The sequence below is a fragment of the Castanea sativa genome, chromosome 1 (genome assembly GCF_040712315.1).
Source record: "Castanea sativa cultivar Marrone di Chiusa Pesio chromosome 1, ASM4071231v1".
Taxonomy (NCBI): Eukaryota; Viridiplantae; Streptophyta; class Magnoliopsida; order Fagales; family Fagaceae; genus Castanea; species Castanea sativa.
In genome coordinates this window covers 77,368,105-77,383,610 of record NC_134013.1, presented here as the reverse complement: position 1 = coordinate 77,383,610, position 15,506 = coordinate 77,368,105, and the positions used below count along the sequence as shown (strand labels likewise).

The following is a 15,506-nucleotide window of genomic DNA, read 5'->3' as shown; positions in this document are numbered from 1 at the left end:
TTCTCCATTTCTTTTCTCATTTTAGGTGCTAGTGATGTTCACCTCCATGAGGAGGGCACATAAGGTCAGAAATTGCTCCTAGAGACAACAAAAAAAGGATTTATATATTAGCACTATAACTTGGTGTTCAGCTGTCCATTGGCGAGATTGCATCAGAGTTTTACCGAAAAAAACATTCCTCTCAATTTCACCTAAAACAGAGAGCCTCTATTTCACAGTTAAATTTTATTTATTTATTATTTAACAATGTACATGTTACCAAGTTATTTAAAATTTTAAATGATGTTGCACCAGATAAACTTATATTTGTAATATTTAATTTTTATAAATCAATAAATAGATCAATTTCAAATGTAGAGAATCATTTTCTCAATTTTTAATATTCATGAGATTCTAATCTTAATTATAAGAATTGATAGTCATATTTATGAAATATTGAATTATTTTAATCGAGATATTATAATTTTCTATAACACCTTGGTTTATTTAAAGTATCAAAAACCTTGGATGAAAAAGTTAATACTTTTTGTGATCAAAAACAATAATATTGTGAAGGAATTAACAATTTGGTTGTAGGTTAGGCAATGTAAGAAACAATAGCTGCAATAAAATATGCAATGTCAAATGGATTCGTAAGAGTTTTTTGAATATGACAATTAATGATTGATGCAAGCCATCCAAGTTGTTAAAGTTGTGTGACTGAATGATGAGTGGAAGTATGAAAGAGAGAGCAAAGACAAAGGACGGGTTGAGTGCCCCTAACTATTCCAATTTGAAATATGGCAAAGGTAGAGGAGGATGGATGGCTTGAGTGCCCTCCTTTGCTTGGTCCATATGTCATAAACAATGTATAAGCTTCTATATCTAGTCCAGCTTTCCTTCTTATTTCTACCATCTTGACTGAGTACATTGATCAATAGCTTCCTTTTTTAGTTTTTTTTTTTTCTTCATCATGCATCTCCATCATCTCCAAGTTGCGTTAACTCAATCCCGCCTTTGACTGATAGCCTTTATTGGATTTAGTTCTAATTACAATTCTCTTTCTATTTATTAAATTTTTTTCTTTTCCACACATCTAATTAGTAGCCTCTAGAAGTATGATATGCAATAGCTCAAAATTCAAGCCTTAATCATCATGTGCATTTGACCTTTGTTCTGACATGTCATTTATGCTACATTTAATTTTCTCTATCTTGGTCCATTCCACATCTAAACCGGTCACACTTTCCTTGCAAATTTCACTCTCTTTCTAAACCCGAGTTGTCTTCAAGTCTCCACCTTTAGGGGCTGTTTGGTAACGTTGTTCTAATAACGTTGTTTGTATTTTTTGAAAATACGTGTAAATGAAAAATGTGTAGAAATACGTGTAATGTTGTTTAAAAACTAAAAACATGTGTTTAAACATATGTATCAAACAGTATCAAAGATATGTTGTTATCAAAGCGCAAGTCCTTTAACACGGTATCAAAGATATGTTGTCTTTTTTTTTTAATATTTTAAATATGGTTAGTTTTTAAAATATGTATGGGTAGCACTAATTTGGTGCGGGAATGAGTTGAAAGTGGACAAACATAAAAGTATAAAACGAATTAAGAAAACAAACGGATTGCATTGGCTATTACTGAGTCAGATATATGACTTTAAAAAGAGGAAGTAAAAAAAAAAAAAAAAATTGTAATGCTTGAGATCTTAGACAATTATTTGATCAAGATTCATTTTGGTGAATAATTGATTCTTTGCATCCTAGATCTTCTGGTCTCTAGACCCCTCAGCAGACGTGTGGATGGATGACACTTGCCAATATGTACTAAAACAAGAAGCATAATTTTGCCATCTTGGATAGTATTTGGCCCCAGCCAACCACCTAAATGTTTCATTGAATCAGGAGCAATCATTATTAGAGGTGACCCACGGTTCATGTTCAACAGTCGATAACTGCAGGGCTCTCTCTCTCTCTCTCTATTCATGCCCCCATAGAACTTTTGCACTTGCTACCTAGCATTGAGACAAGAAAATCCTACAAACGCCTTTGAATCTGACTCTTGATAACGTAAATGTGTGAAATACAATTCAGTCTAAGCAAAAATGCATCTTAAAAATTCAGAGCTTTTGACGCCCAAATACGATTGGTATATCCAACATTCTTGCATGTAGTCAAATGGTAGAAATTTCGCGCATCCCCACAAGCATTTGGAAAGGTATGCACAAAGACCAAGTACCCTGCCGTTTCAACAACCACAACCACAGACTAAAGGAACCAACCTAACATAATTGAACCGTATGTAACAAAGTCCTTGTACATGAATCACAAGCCCACTGCTTATGATTTAAAGCACCTTTAAAATATTGACAAATTGCGAATAAGTTTATCCTTCTTGGCCTGGCTGTGTTCAATTCACTCGCCCTAGTTGACAATTGATGTCCAGTTGTGCCTTTACTAGTCTAGTCAATATAGTGGGCTAGAAATGTATCAATTGCAATGTTTCTTCTGAGGGTGCATGCACTAATACCTTTTACTTTTTGTTTAATGACCAACTAAAAATAGGTAAAGATATACTCATATACACCTCAATAACATAATGCATTAACAATAGTAAAAGGAGGGAAAAAAAAAGGGATAAGAGCAAGAAGAAAAAGTTATCAGCCCATCAAGAAGGAAAGGAAAAGTAAAGAAAACATTAAGTTCAGTATTATCTACATATTTGCATCTGTATTCGGTTTGAATATAGTAGAGGGTCATGTACAGGAGAAAAAGGAAATAGATTAAAAAAAGGATTGTCATTAGTGTGTAGTATTACAATTGAGATAGACAAATTTGCTCATTCTTTTTCTTCCTCCTTTGCCCCCAACTATACACAAAAGACTCTTTAAGAATTAAAAAGGACAGAGTGGGATCTTGATATGATATACTTCCTCAATCATACAGCCCTTCCTGCTCCCAGACCTCCACTAGAAATTCTACCATTTCCTATCAATTAAAAGTTTAAAACACAAATAGCAAACTGTATAATTAGCATAAAATTCCAACAACATAAAGCAGGATTACCAAATTACATAGCAGACTTACAGAAAGAGGCATAGGGTGGGGGAAAGGCTGTTTGGTCCCAAGCAAATTTTCGTAAGACGCATTCCAACTGCAAAAACAATAAGTGAAACAAACATAAATTTTGGGGGATTATAGCTCATAGAGTGTGGAACAAAGAATAACTCATCATGTAATAATTTATTCCTTCCAGTTATGTGCGTTTATAATTTATCCCTTTGTATGATTTCTCTCTTCATAATCAGATTTCGAAGGCACTTATCTCACTGATCACTATTAATTATCCAAAGTTTGCAAATATTGCATGCAGTAAAGCTTAAATTGACAGTTACTGACTATGTTATCAAAAACCATAAAAGAGAGCACCTCATTAAGCACTCCCTTCTTAAGTCTATAAACTCACTAGATGATTGCTGCAGGATTTCAATCAATGAATTCTTCATAAAAGGCACAAGTATGAAGTAACTCACCTTAATCTGGGTTCCTGACTTTGTTGAGTTTGATTCCTAGGCCTGCTACTTCCAATCCATTGAAGCCTGGTTTGATTCCAGAGAAGAAGACCTGCAATTGAAAAATGTACATGTTACATGACATAATCTCACAAAGTAAAATTGCACTAAATCTGGCATCAATGAAGTACAAGCCATAAACACATAACCATGAACAAAGCTCCCCAAAAGCGGGTCATAAAAACCTTAATGATAGCAGCATATAAGAACAACCTTACTTTCTTAGTACTACAACAACAACAAAAACCTCAATCCCAAGATTTTGCAGTCGACTATACATCCTCGGCAGACTATATTGGGTTGAACACATGTATTCTTCTCTGTGTTCTATCCTATCCCAAATTACACTTTCTGTTACCTCTTTAATTAACATGTCATTTTTACTACTTCTACCCCAATGTTAGTTTAGGCCTTCCTCTACCTTGCAGAACACAAGCAGAAAATAAAGAATAACATATTAAGAAGAATTACCATGATTTACAAAGTCAGACTGGCCGTTCATGCTAGCACTGCCACTACCAAAACTGAGGGCCTGGTTTAACGTACTGATAGATGATATGCTTCTTTGAGATTGAACAGTGCTGTTCTCCAGATCACATGTGCTGGTACTCCAAAAATCATCTGATATGCTAGGTTTTCTCACCATCCTCCCTTGAATTTTTAGTCCCTTTGAGGGCTCATCAACAGCAATAATTGGTGTGGGTTTAGTGCAGCATCCAAAACAACCACTGTTCTGTTATAAACCAAGTTAAACCACATATATAATAAATAGCAGCAACCAAGATAGTACAGAATTAAGGCCAAATCAGTAAGTGTCAGCACTTAAACCAGTAAATGCAGTAGTCATCAACATTTTATTTTCCTTTTTCCTTTCCTGTTTAGGAGAAAGAATATGTTAGTTAAGTACAATAGTTGCAAAGTAAGATACAGTTTGTTACTGCATCGACAATGTGATAAAAAGACTATCAAACTTGATTCAAAATTATCAAGGACACTAGATGAAAAGTACATCCTGGTGCAGTTTCTCAATCATTTTCCTAGATAGAAACGGACACTGATAGTTAAAATGCAAAAGAATAACTAGATATTTTTCCTTTAAAGTGTCAAGGCACTATAAATAGGAAATGGGTCTTTACAAATAAATTCATTTTCTTTTAGTTCTGGCTCCAATTGCCTGTTCAAGATGAGAAATTCATTACATAAATACCTATGTTAATTTCAATGGACTCATTTACTCTCCATGTCATGATTGATGACATAATGCCTGCTCAATTGATTCATTTAGTTTCCATTTTGCATAATGAAACCTCAGGCACAATAATTAAGTACAAAGGAAATCATCAAAACGTTAAAACAGATTGATAACTAGTAAGAGTGTAAGACAGTGACGAAGATGTTTGAATCAAATTGCTTCTGCTATGGGTTGGAAATTGGAAAAGGCCATGATTCTGAAACCTTAATATGAGAAAACATTCCAGAGTAGTTTGAGAGAAAATTAACAAAGAGAAAATACCACACAAAAGACATAAACAAAAATATAAAAGTGAGGATTTAATAGTGCCCACACACAATTGTACCCAATCTTGATTTCCTCATCATTTTCACTGAAAATATGATACGGGTGGGACTTATCGGAGTTGGAAAAAGGTTTACTACAGATAACTTGAACACTAAGGTTGTGGCCCAACAGTTAGTTTCTCTGTGCCGGACAGAGATGCATACCAATCCTGCTTCTGCAATCCCAACCCACCATGCTAATGATGTGTGTGTATAAATTAACGGCACCACTGTTTTCAATCCGTCATTACCAGTACAAAGATTCTAGGTCTCATAGGATAGGAATCAAACCCACACTCACACACCCAACCAAACATAACAAACAAAAAAACTCTTACCCTTTTCCATTGCCAAAACTGCTTAATCAACTCCCACATCATTTCTATCAAAATCAAATCCTACCCATTTAGTCAATCTACTAAAGAAGATAAATGCACGCACACACAAATCAGAATAATATTAGCGGTGGCAATTAGTTTTCAAAGTAGAACCTGGTTAGTTACAGGTTTTGACTAAAAAGGATAATATTTGTATAATCAAATTTTCTTTGAGGGGTCAAATATTTCTATAACCAGCAATACCATAACATACAAACAAGTCAACCGACAGTCTCAAAAATTAAATTACAAGTAAGAACAACATTAACTATAATTACTTTTCTTGCTTTGGAAAACAAAAAAAAAAAAAAAAAAAAAACCAGACCCATTTGTTTTTTTTTTTTTCACAGAATCAAGTCCAAGTGGAATAAAAAAAAAAAAAAAGGAGAATTAGGGCTCGAAATCGAAGACTTACCCCATGTAAGCGAGGAAGTGGCGAAGCCAAGAACTGATCGAGCTGTTTAGTGTTACCATAATCGAAACCGAGAAAAAAATTAATAAAAATTAAAAATATTCAAGATTGGGACATGGATTCAGAGAAAATTGATAATTGGGAATTCAAAATCCAGATGAGAATTTTAGGGTTTCAAAACGGTAGTGAAGAGAAATAGAGAAAAAAAGAAAAAATGGGTAGAGCTTTTTATTTTGTTTGAGTATTTTTCTTTTTTAATATGTTATTGGGTCAAGCAAAACAGTGTTGAAAATGAAAAAGCTTTAGCTTAGCTGAACAGAAATGTGTAGTGGATTTGATTCTGAGAATCTTATTGGGTCTTTTTGGTTTTCACTTTAAATGATGTATTGGGCTTTTCTTTCTTCTTCTTATTGATTCCCACTTGCTCCACTTCCCTACTTGCCCCACTTTTGATTAGTGACATTACAGTAACACTAATAATGGAGGGTCATTGTTTTCAATTATTTTTTTGTCATATTGGACTTTAAAAAAAAAAATTCAAGCATAGGGAATTTTATTTTATCATCAATTTGTTACAGCAGTTTGGTCTACATTAAATGAAGTAATTAATTGAGAATACTCCATATTTTTTGAGCCACACACGTGCAAATTGTGTGTTTCCATCTGGTTATGTTGTGTATTTTTTGTCTCCCTTTCTATCTCATATGACAAAGGTATCTTGGACTTAAAACATATATGTATATATATTAACAATTAGTGGAGGGAGTAATTGAGCACAAGGTTTTTTTTTTTTTTTTTTTCCACGGAGAAAAATCGAGCAATATTACTAAGCTACAAGGCTTTGATAAAAATTAAAAAAAAAAAAAAAAAAAGTAGACATTTATAAATAAACTTTTCTTATGTACAAGTAAAATTATATTAATGAGTGTAATGAAAAATTTGGAAACATTAAAAGGTTAAATTAGAGTGGTGAAGGAGCTACTTGTGAATTGTGATGAATAGAATGATTATGGTAGTAATGATATCAAATAGGCTAATGGAACGAATGTGCTAAACATAATATAACTGTTCTGGTGAATAAATTGCGTACGTCCATAATTGATGTTTTGAGATCACTTGAAATTATTCACACACACAAAAAAAAAAAAAAAATCATTTGGAATTTACTAATAGTCCTTACAACTACAAACTTTTTAAATATATGTTTAGGATTAATTCATCTAATCTTTTGCTGAAAACAATGTAGATTGATAGTGACGTTATTACAAGCTGACGGCACATTAAGAAGCTGACGGAAATGCACTTATTACATACTGACTGCACGTTAAGAAGCTGACGGAAATACGCTATCCGTCAACTACTGTCATTGACACCTCTTTTGACATTCAAGGCCACACCCCTTACGTGACGACGTTAGGCTAAAGGGATCAAGATAGCGAAGTCAAGACTGACGGCCAAGGTGAGAAGGTCCTTAGCTGACGATATCTTTGGAGATGTACCTAGGCTGACGACGGAATAGGAGGTGCACATTGGTTGACGACCTAGGCAGAAAAAAGCTGAAGGGGTAATCCAACCTCCATTCTTAATTTATCTTGACTTCTACATACGTGAATATAAGGAAAGTTCTTTCGCTACACGTTTGGTCTTAGTCAAAAGGATCCCTATAAGGAAAAGAGCTCTATACGATATGCAAAGATCCGCGAATTGCTCTTCTAAAAGGAAAGTACTTCCTCGCCAAGGCGTTTATTTCGGCTCTACACCACTATATAAACCCCAAAAACCCTCATGACAAAAGGTACGCACAATTACCTCAACTCTGGCACTCTAGGGTTGTTTTAAAGGCTCTAACTTGATCGTCAGAGGGTCTTTGGCCGGCACCACACCGGTGCTCTCTGTCGATCACCTACTTTCTCTTCGCAGGTGTTGCTTCAATCGGAGGAGTATTCGCAGCTTACTGGTGATTTCTTCGGCATCATCATAGATAAAAACCAAAAAACTAAATAAAATAAGTTAATTGATGTTTTGCTAAAAGTACTATAAAAAATTTTAAAAAAAAAATAAGAAAAAGCTAAAAGCTAAAGACTAACTTATAATTTATCCTAGATGTCCATAATTATGCATAAGTTCGTGGTAAGTACTAGATGAAACTAGGAATATTATTATTATTATTATTATTATTATTTCATTGGTGGAATTCAAAGCATAGTCTTACGGTAATAGTTTATTTCCCCCAACATAATCAATCTATTGCAGTTGATATTTAAATTGCATAATACTTTAGAAGTATAATAATATCACACACCTTCTTAAGTTTGGTTGACTCCAATTTTTTTATGATTTTAAGAAAAATGTCATTTAGAGACATTCAAGTTAAAATTGAGCTATTTTCACAAAAATCAAAAGCGAATAAAATATGCTATCGACATTTTGTATTTATAATTAGTAGGAGGGTAAAACTTATTACACACTAGTGTGTATACACACAAGTGTTAAATAACACTAAAATCATGAGCTAGACTCACAATTTTAGTGTTATTGCACATATATAACTACATGAGTTTAATCCGATGCATATGTGTTTGGGTTCTAAGCATAAATTTTCCATATATATATATATATATATATATATATATATATATATTTATGTGCAAACACCAAATTAGAACAACAACAAACGGAAGCAAGCAATTACACTAAATAGCAGACAATTACACTAAATAGCATGCCCTGATTATTCATACAGAACCAAAAATAAAAAGCTGGCAAATTCCAATATTCGAACATATATTCGCTTTCATCATAGCGAATGCAGTACCCTCTAGTTAAGGAATCAATCACTCACCAACCCCCACTTTAAACTTAGGAGGTCTATTTCCACTAAGAGGGTTCCTCAAAAGGCTATGTTTATTCTAATAAAAGCATAGATCAGAAATGACAAGTTCGCAATCCTGATCCCACATAAGTAATGACCTTGAGCCTTAATGCTTGTTAATAAAGTTTGTAATTTCCTCAAATAGCTTATCGACTTGAGTTGCCGTCTTCGGGTCCATGTCAATGGCTAACTTATCAAAATAGAAGCTATGTCCCATACCATGATTAATCAAAACTTCCACATCCTTTTTGGCCTCTTTCATGGCCTCACAGTACTCGAGTTCTGAGTCACGAAGCAAGTCGTTCTCTGCCACCACGACCAACATTGGCGGCAGCTTGAGGGTTGTGAGCGGCAGTGCTAGTGGGCCCATTGGGCACGTAATTGGGTGGTCTTTAGTACTACCAATAGGCAATGCCAAGGACATGAATTTATTTATCATATCACGAGTTAGCAAGGGTATTTCTGGCATTTCCAAGAATGACTTACTTGGTTCCGCTCGCTGAAAACCAGGATGTAATGCTATACCACCTAATAACTGCATAGGTTGAATATCAGTAGATCCAGCTCGAGCTGCTACGTGATGAACAAGGTTCCCACCCGTGCTATCCCCAATAAGAAAAACTCGCCGAAAATCAGCATAAGTCTCGAGCCATGATTCTGATGACTCTCCACGAGCCACAGCAGAAAGCCAAAGGAACGCAGCATAAGCTTCATCACATGCAGCTGGGAGCTTATGTTCAGGAGCTAGAGGAAGGTAGACAGAAACACAAACAGCACAAGTTGTGCGCACAAGCCTTGCATAAAAGTGATAGTACATGTACCAATTAGCTTGGCTAATGGAAAAGCCACCACCATGAAAATGAAGTATGAGAGGAAGCTTATTCTTATTATTCTGGCCATCTGTGTTCTTCTCTGGAATGTAAATCCGAACAGCCAGCCCCGTGTTTGGATTGATGGTCACGTCACGAGTTGCAACCCCTTCAATGAATTCTTCATGAGGTGGAACTGGTTTCATCAAGAACTCTGCCTCTGGTGGACCAGTCCAGGTGCGATCCACTGTGCCATCATCAAAAACACGTAACCAGCCTGATACCTCTTCAATAATCTTCTTGTTGGAAGCCATGGCAACCTTAGCTAGATGTTGTTACTCTTTGAGAATGAATCACACATTCGGATTTCTCTAACTACTTCAACAGTGAGCAGAGGAGATTTGTCGGACATAATTGAGTGGCAAAGTCATTTATGGAAAAAATTTTCCACAGAAAAGTTTTCTAGTGGAAAATCATCATGTTTTGTTGTTACTAAACATGTGGGGGCATGTTTTCCATGTTTAAGAGTACCAAATTATTTAGATACATGTAATGATGTAACAAAGAAAATCACTAGAATAGGCTCACACTCACAACTGTGTCTAGTTTTTACTTTTTAGATCACACGGCATACTTCGTCAAGAAATTCAGCCCAGAAAAAAGTTGTTAAAGTTTTTTTTTTTTTTTTTTTGGGAAAAACAAAGTGGTTAGGAGTTTTTTTTTATTTATAATGAAGTTGTTAAGAGATTTTTTTTTTGGAGAAAATGTTAAGAGTTGAATGTATATAAATACTGGATACTTGAATAATAAATAAATAAATAAATAAATAAATAAGCAGTCTTCTTTGAGTCAGTACTTGGATAATAAATAAATAAATAAGTTGTTAGAGCACTAGCATGCGCCCCCAATTGCTATTTTACATCCTCATAAGCCAAAATGATGCTTCATCTGGGTTAGTATTTCTAAAAAAAATTTGGCAACTGTGAACAGTCCATTATTGTTTGTACAGCCTGTTGTACATAGGAATGCAAGCTTATTTTTCATTATTTTATTCGTCTCTCTCCTTTTTAAATAAAAAATCACTCCCATCTTACAAAGATCTGTTGTTTTCTCTCTTTCAAACTCTCTCTCTCTCTCTCTCAAAATCTCTGTTCTCTCCAGACCGAAGCTCACAACCCACCAAGGCTCAAGCTTGCTCTGCCACTTGCCAAGCCTCCACGACTATGGCTCACCTTGCGTTCGCCCTCTTCCTCCCTTAGATTCCTCTATCTCAAAATCTCATCTCCTCTCCAAATCCTAAAGCCAATCTGACCACCATAGCCGCCACCTTATTTTCTTTTATTTTTCTACTCAAAGATCCCTCCTCTTTTTTTCTTGTCCGTGGGTTTGGTATTCGGTTTGAGAATTTAGAAGTGGGAATAATTGCGGTGGTCTTTGTATGTTTTGGTTAGGTCATGGGTTTAGGGTTTGTACTGGTTATATATGTGTATTGGATTTGGGTTTGAATGGGTGGCATTAGTGGCGGGTGGTGTGCAGGGCCGGCCCAAGTTCATTTAAATAATATTTAACTAGTATTTTATATAATAATTTTGTTAAAATTTATTCTTTTTATTCTTTAATATGATTTTTTTTTTAAATGCTAAAATTATAATAAATTTTACTATAAATTGGTGTTGTAATGAATGTGATTGATGACATAAGGTTTACAAGAATACTAGAAATATTATAAAATTTACAATATGAGAATTACAAAGATATATCACCAATCACAAATATTCATTCAAAAATATATTCAATAATTTGTTGAAATCTACCTATCATATTCAGTGTTACATTAAACTATAAAAGTTATAGAGACCACCACGCATCTTTGGTGTAGTGATTACTCCACAAGTAAAAGTTCTTGTGAGGTGTGGGGGGCAATGGTTGAGATTTAAGTCTCTAGAAGAGAGTTTCGCACACATATACACTTTGATTATGTTAGAGTATAATTTTTATCTTATATAAAAATAATTAAATAAATAAAAGTTATGTAGTAAAATTTATAGTGTTTTTAACATTTTCCTATTGAATTACTTGTAATTAATAATACGTCTATTTGTAAGACCTATTTATTTAAATTTATCTATTTTTATCTCTAGCATTACTTAATTCTTTGAGTCTTCTTAATAGTAAAAAAAAAAATGTAAACTAAAATGTTTTAATATCTCTCAAAAATATTTATATATAAAAAAAAAAAAATTTGCCCCCAAATTTGGGGCTTCTCTAGTAAGGGGGCCCTAGGCAATGGCCTAATTGGCCTAAGCCTAGGGTTGGCCCAGGTGGTGTGGTTAGGTTGCTCAGTGGTGGTGGAGGTGGTGGGCAGTGCGTTGGGTTGCTCAATAGGGGTTGTGGATGGTTGAGAGGAAATATTTGGTGCGTTGGGTTGCTCAGCGATGGCTTTGGTAAGTGATCTGACTGATTTTTTTTCATTTAGGAAAGGGAAGAAACTGAAATTAGAGAGAGGAGAGATAGACTTTTTTTTAATAATATTTTATTGTGTAGTATTATTTTAATGGGTTAGATGTAAAAATAAAAACTATGATGTAGGGTATATTGTAAAGTGGGTTGGTATAATAGATAAAGTAATTTTTTAGATGATAAAATAGAGATCGGTTTACAAATCTTGATGCTAATGCTCTTAGCATTAGGGGTGTAAAAATCTCCCAATTGCTATTTTATATCCAAATGTCCCAAAAACTAACTTCATCCAAGTTGCTATTGCTATTTTTTTTTTAGCAACAATGAACAGTCAATTGGTAAATAGGCAACCTACTGTTCACGAGTTTGTATACTTGTTATATAATATTTCATTCTCTCTTCCCAAATAATTTTTTTTTAAACTCCTCTCTCTTCTATTTTATATTATTTTATTGGGTAGTTTATACTATTTTATTGGGTTGTTTGTAAAAAGAAGAACTTAGACGTTAGGAGAGTTGTGAAATGGGCTAGTAAAATAGATAAAATAGTGTTTAAGGATGTAAAATAGGTTTTTTTTTTTTTTTTGTGCATCCTTTATGCAGTGCTCTTAGAGTATTGGGGTATAAAAATCTCCCCTCCAAATTGCTATTTTACAACCCAAACCCTTAAAAACTTGCGACTGGATTGCTATATGTAAAAAATTATACCAACTTGCTACAATAAGTTCGTATCAATACCAACTTTAAAGCATTTGCATCCGGGTTTGTAAAAATATACCTATTTTACACTCTAAAACAATATTTTATCTATTTTATCAACTCATTTAACAATAATACACTCAACATCTCAATTTTTGTTTTTATATACAACTTAATAAAATAATATAAACTATCCAATAAAATAAAATATGAGGGAGAGAGAGAGAGAATGTATAGAGAATAAATGAATGAGGGAGGAGAGAGAAGTGAATAAAAAAAGGTGAAAAACACATTTTCGTCCATCCATTTTCAGGCGATTCTCACTTTGGTCCCTAGATTTTATTTTTACCGCTTTTAGTCCTTATTTTAAAAACCGTATTCCATTTTGATCCCTATTGTCATCTCTGTAACAAAAATATCCTATGGTAGATGAAATGACACTGTTGGCAAAAGAGTGCCTACATGGCTATTAAAATAATAATAAAATTTTTTAATTGACATTTAAAAAGTTCATGTCAGCATTTAAAATGAATTTAAAATCAAAACCATCTTCTTTTTAAAATTTTCAATTTTAAAAATAAAATAAAATAAAATGTTTAAAAAAATATGAATAGATTTTCTTACGACTCTCTCTAATCTCAGATTCTCATCAGATGCCTCTAATCTCAAACTTCCGGAGAAAATATTAAAATAACATTAATTTTTAAACAATATAATTAGTAGTTAAGTTTTACAAACTATATTTTTTACTAGCATCTCGAGTCTAAAAGACTCGATTTTGGGGCTATAAATCGAGTCTTTAATGCTCGATTTTTATGGTCTGATTCTGTTTGATGTGGCATTTTTTTTACGTGGCGATTACTTGGAAATCGAGTCTCTAAGACTCGATTTACAACCAAAAAAAATTTCCTCTCCCCCCATCCATTTCCAGAGCAAAACCCACCAAAAAAAAAAAAAAAAAAAACGAACACACTCAGCCCACCTGGGTCGCGCAGCCTGGGCACGCTGCCTGGTCGCGCGGCCTGGGAGCGCGACCCAGGCCACCGCACGCCCAGGTCGCGCGGCCTGGGCGCGCGACCCAGGCCACCGCGCACCCAGGCCGTGCGACCCAGGTGGGCTGAGTGTGTTTGTTTGTTTGTTTTTTTTTTTTTTGTGGTGGGTTTTGCTCTGGGAATGGATGGAGGCAGAGGAAATATTTTTTGTTGTAAATCGAGTATTAGAGACTCGATTTCCAAGTAGTCGCCACGTGGAAAAAATGCCACATCAGACAGAATTAAACCATAAAAATCGAGCATTAAAGACTCAATTTATAGCTCCAAAATCGAGTCTTTTAGACTCGAGATGCTAGTAAAAAATATAGTTTGTAAAACTTAACTACTAATTATATTGTTTGAAAATTAATGTTATTTTAATATTTTCTCCCAAACTTCCTCCCTCTCACCTCCAACATCGCTTCACCTCTAATCAAAACCATCTCAGATTCTTACACCTCAAACTTCCGTTTCTTGATCTCACTCTCTCTCTCTCAGTACCCCTTGGCCGAAGCTCCCACCGTTCATTTCCTTTAATTGCCGCCGCCACCACAGCTATCAAGTTGGTAAGATCCTCCTAGTCAATGGGTTCAACAAGGTTCACAAGTGGTGGGATCGGTAAGGTTCATCGGTGGTGGGTTCGGCAAGGTGGTGGGTCAGTTTTTGGGTCATATGTGGTGTGTGGTATGGTTTTCCAGTAGATCTGAAGGCCCATGTTTTCCACCCCTCCTCACTTTCTCATCTCACCCTCTCTATCTTGGGATTGAATTTGAAAAGGATCTGATGCTGATCTTGGGTTTATTTTATTTGTTTTTTTATTTTTGACAAATTTGAAAAACTCATTTGCTGTATGTGTTGAGAAGGGATATTTTGGGTTTGTGGGATTGTGAAAGGACTATTTACTCTGTGTGTTGAGAAGGGATCTTCTACGTTTGTGAAAGGGAGTTTTTTGGGTTTATGAATGAGAATTTGTTGGGTTTGTGAAAAGGGGATTTTCTGGATTACCAATTAGAAGAGAAAAATGTTCAAATCTTGAGATTAACGTTGCCAAGAAAATGCTTAATTAAATTTTATTTTATTTAACTGTTATTGATCTGAGTTTTGATGTGTTTGGCTTTAAAGAAAGTAAAAGAAAGATAGAGAAATGAAAAGAAACAAAGAATTAATTTGCTAAGAACATGGATATGAACAGTCATGTTCTTGGGGAAGAACACAAAAAACATATATGAATAGGTTCTTCTGAAGAAAATAATGAAAGGAAAAGAAAATTTTATTTTAATTATTTTATTTGAATTGGTTTTAAAAATCACATGTTTAGGATTTTGTTTTAATTTTTTCTGTCGTGGCTTTTTTTAATATTTAAAATGCTGATGTGGTATTTATTTAAATTTTAATTAAAATTTTTATTATTATTTGGCGTAAATGCACTTTTAGTCCTTACATTTTGACGTTTTTTCATTTTAGTCCCTACATTTTATTTTTACCACTTTTAGTCCTTAAATCAATTTACGCGTGTTATTTTCGTCATTTCCGTCAATCAACCGACGGAAATAGCTAAGGTGGCAGCCGGAGACATTAAAATATTATTAAAAATGCCACGTTAGCATGACACATCAGCATCTTTTTTTTTAATAAATAATTTCTCAATTTTAACTAAAAAAATAAAATAAAAACACAAACACAAACTTAAATTTAAAAACACAAACCCAGAAAATCAAACCTAAAACATGAATTCAAA

At 34.1% G+C, this 15,506-nt stretch overlaps 2 protein-coding genes across 4 annotated transcripts; both read right to left on the bottom strand.

Annotated features, from left to right (window-relative positions):
- Nucleotides 1–2,667: 2,667 nt before the first annotated feature.
- LOC142622790 (uncharacterized) lies at nt 2,668–6,221 on the bottom strand. Of its 3 annotated transcripts, XM_075796325.1 has the most exons (6): nt 5,902–6,066; nt 4,381–4,426; nt 4,024–4,285; nt 3,514–3,604; nt 3,068–3,134; nt 2,668–2,968 (listed from the first exon to the last, which is right to left on the bottom strand). In XM_075796325.1, the coding sequence occupies exons 3-6, from the start codon at nt 4,196–4,198 to the stop codon at nt 2,915–2,917; spliced, it is 387 nt and encodes a 128-aa protein (XP_075652440.1). In that variant the 5' UTR covers nt 4,199–4,285; nt 4,381–4,426; nt 5,902–6,066; the 3' UTR covers nt 2,668–2,914. The 3 variants fall into 3 exon arrangements, with proteins under 3 accessions (XP_075652440.1, XP_075652438.1, XP_075652439.1); XM_075796323.1 differs by lacking the exon at nt 4,381–4,426 and having other exon boundaries at nt 4,024–4,280; nt 5,902–6,221; XM_075796324.1 differs by lacking the exon at nt 4,381–4,426 and having other exon boundaries at nt 5,902–6,042.
- Nucleotides 6,222–8,589: 2,368 nt separating this feature from the next.
- LOC142622542 (strigolactones hydrolase CXE15-like) lies at nt 8,590–10,047 on the bottom strand. The gene has a single exon (XM_075796032.1). The coding sequence runs from the start codon at nt 9,891–9,893 to the stop codon at nt 8,877–8,879; it is 1,017 nt and encodes a 338-aa protein (XP_075652147.1). The 5' UTR covers nt 9,894–10,047; the 3' UTR covers nt 8,590–8,876.
- Between the last annotated feature and the right edge of the window lie 5,459 nt (nt 10,048–15,506).

Excerpts from the sequence above, each read along its gene's own strand:
- LOC142622542 (XM_075796032.1), bottom strand. The coding sequence starts at position 9,893 with ATGGCTTCCAACAAGAAGATTATTGAAGAGGTATCAGGCTGGTTACGT.
- LOC142622790 (XM_075796323.1), bottom strand. The coding sequence starts at position 5,960 with ATGGTAACACTAAACAGCTCGATCAGTTCTTGGCTTCGCCACTTCCTC. Across the intron at positions 4,281-5,901 it reads CACTTCCTCGCTTACATGGG|TGGTTGTTTTGGATGCTGCA; the intron begins GTAAGTCTTCGA and ends ATAACAGAACAG. Across the intron at positions 3,135-3,513 it reads AGTCAGGAACCCAGATTAAG|TTGGAATGCGTCTTACGAAA; the intron begins GTGAGTTACTTC and ends TTGTTTTTGCAG.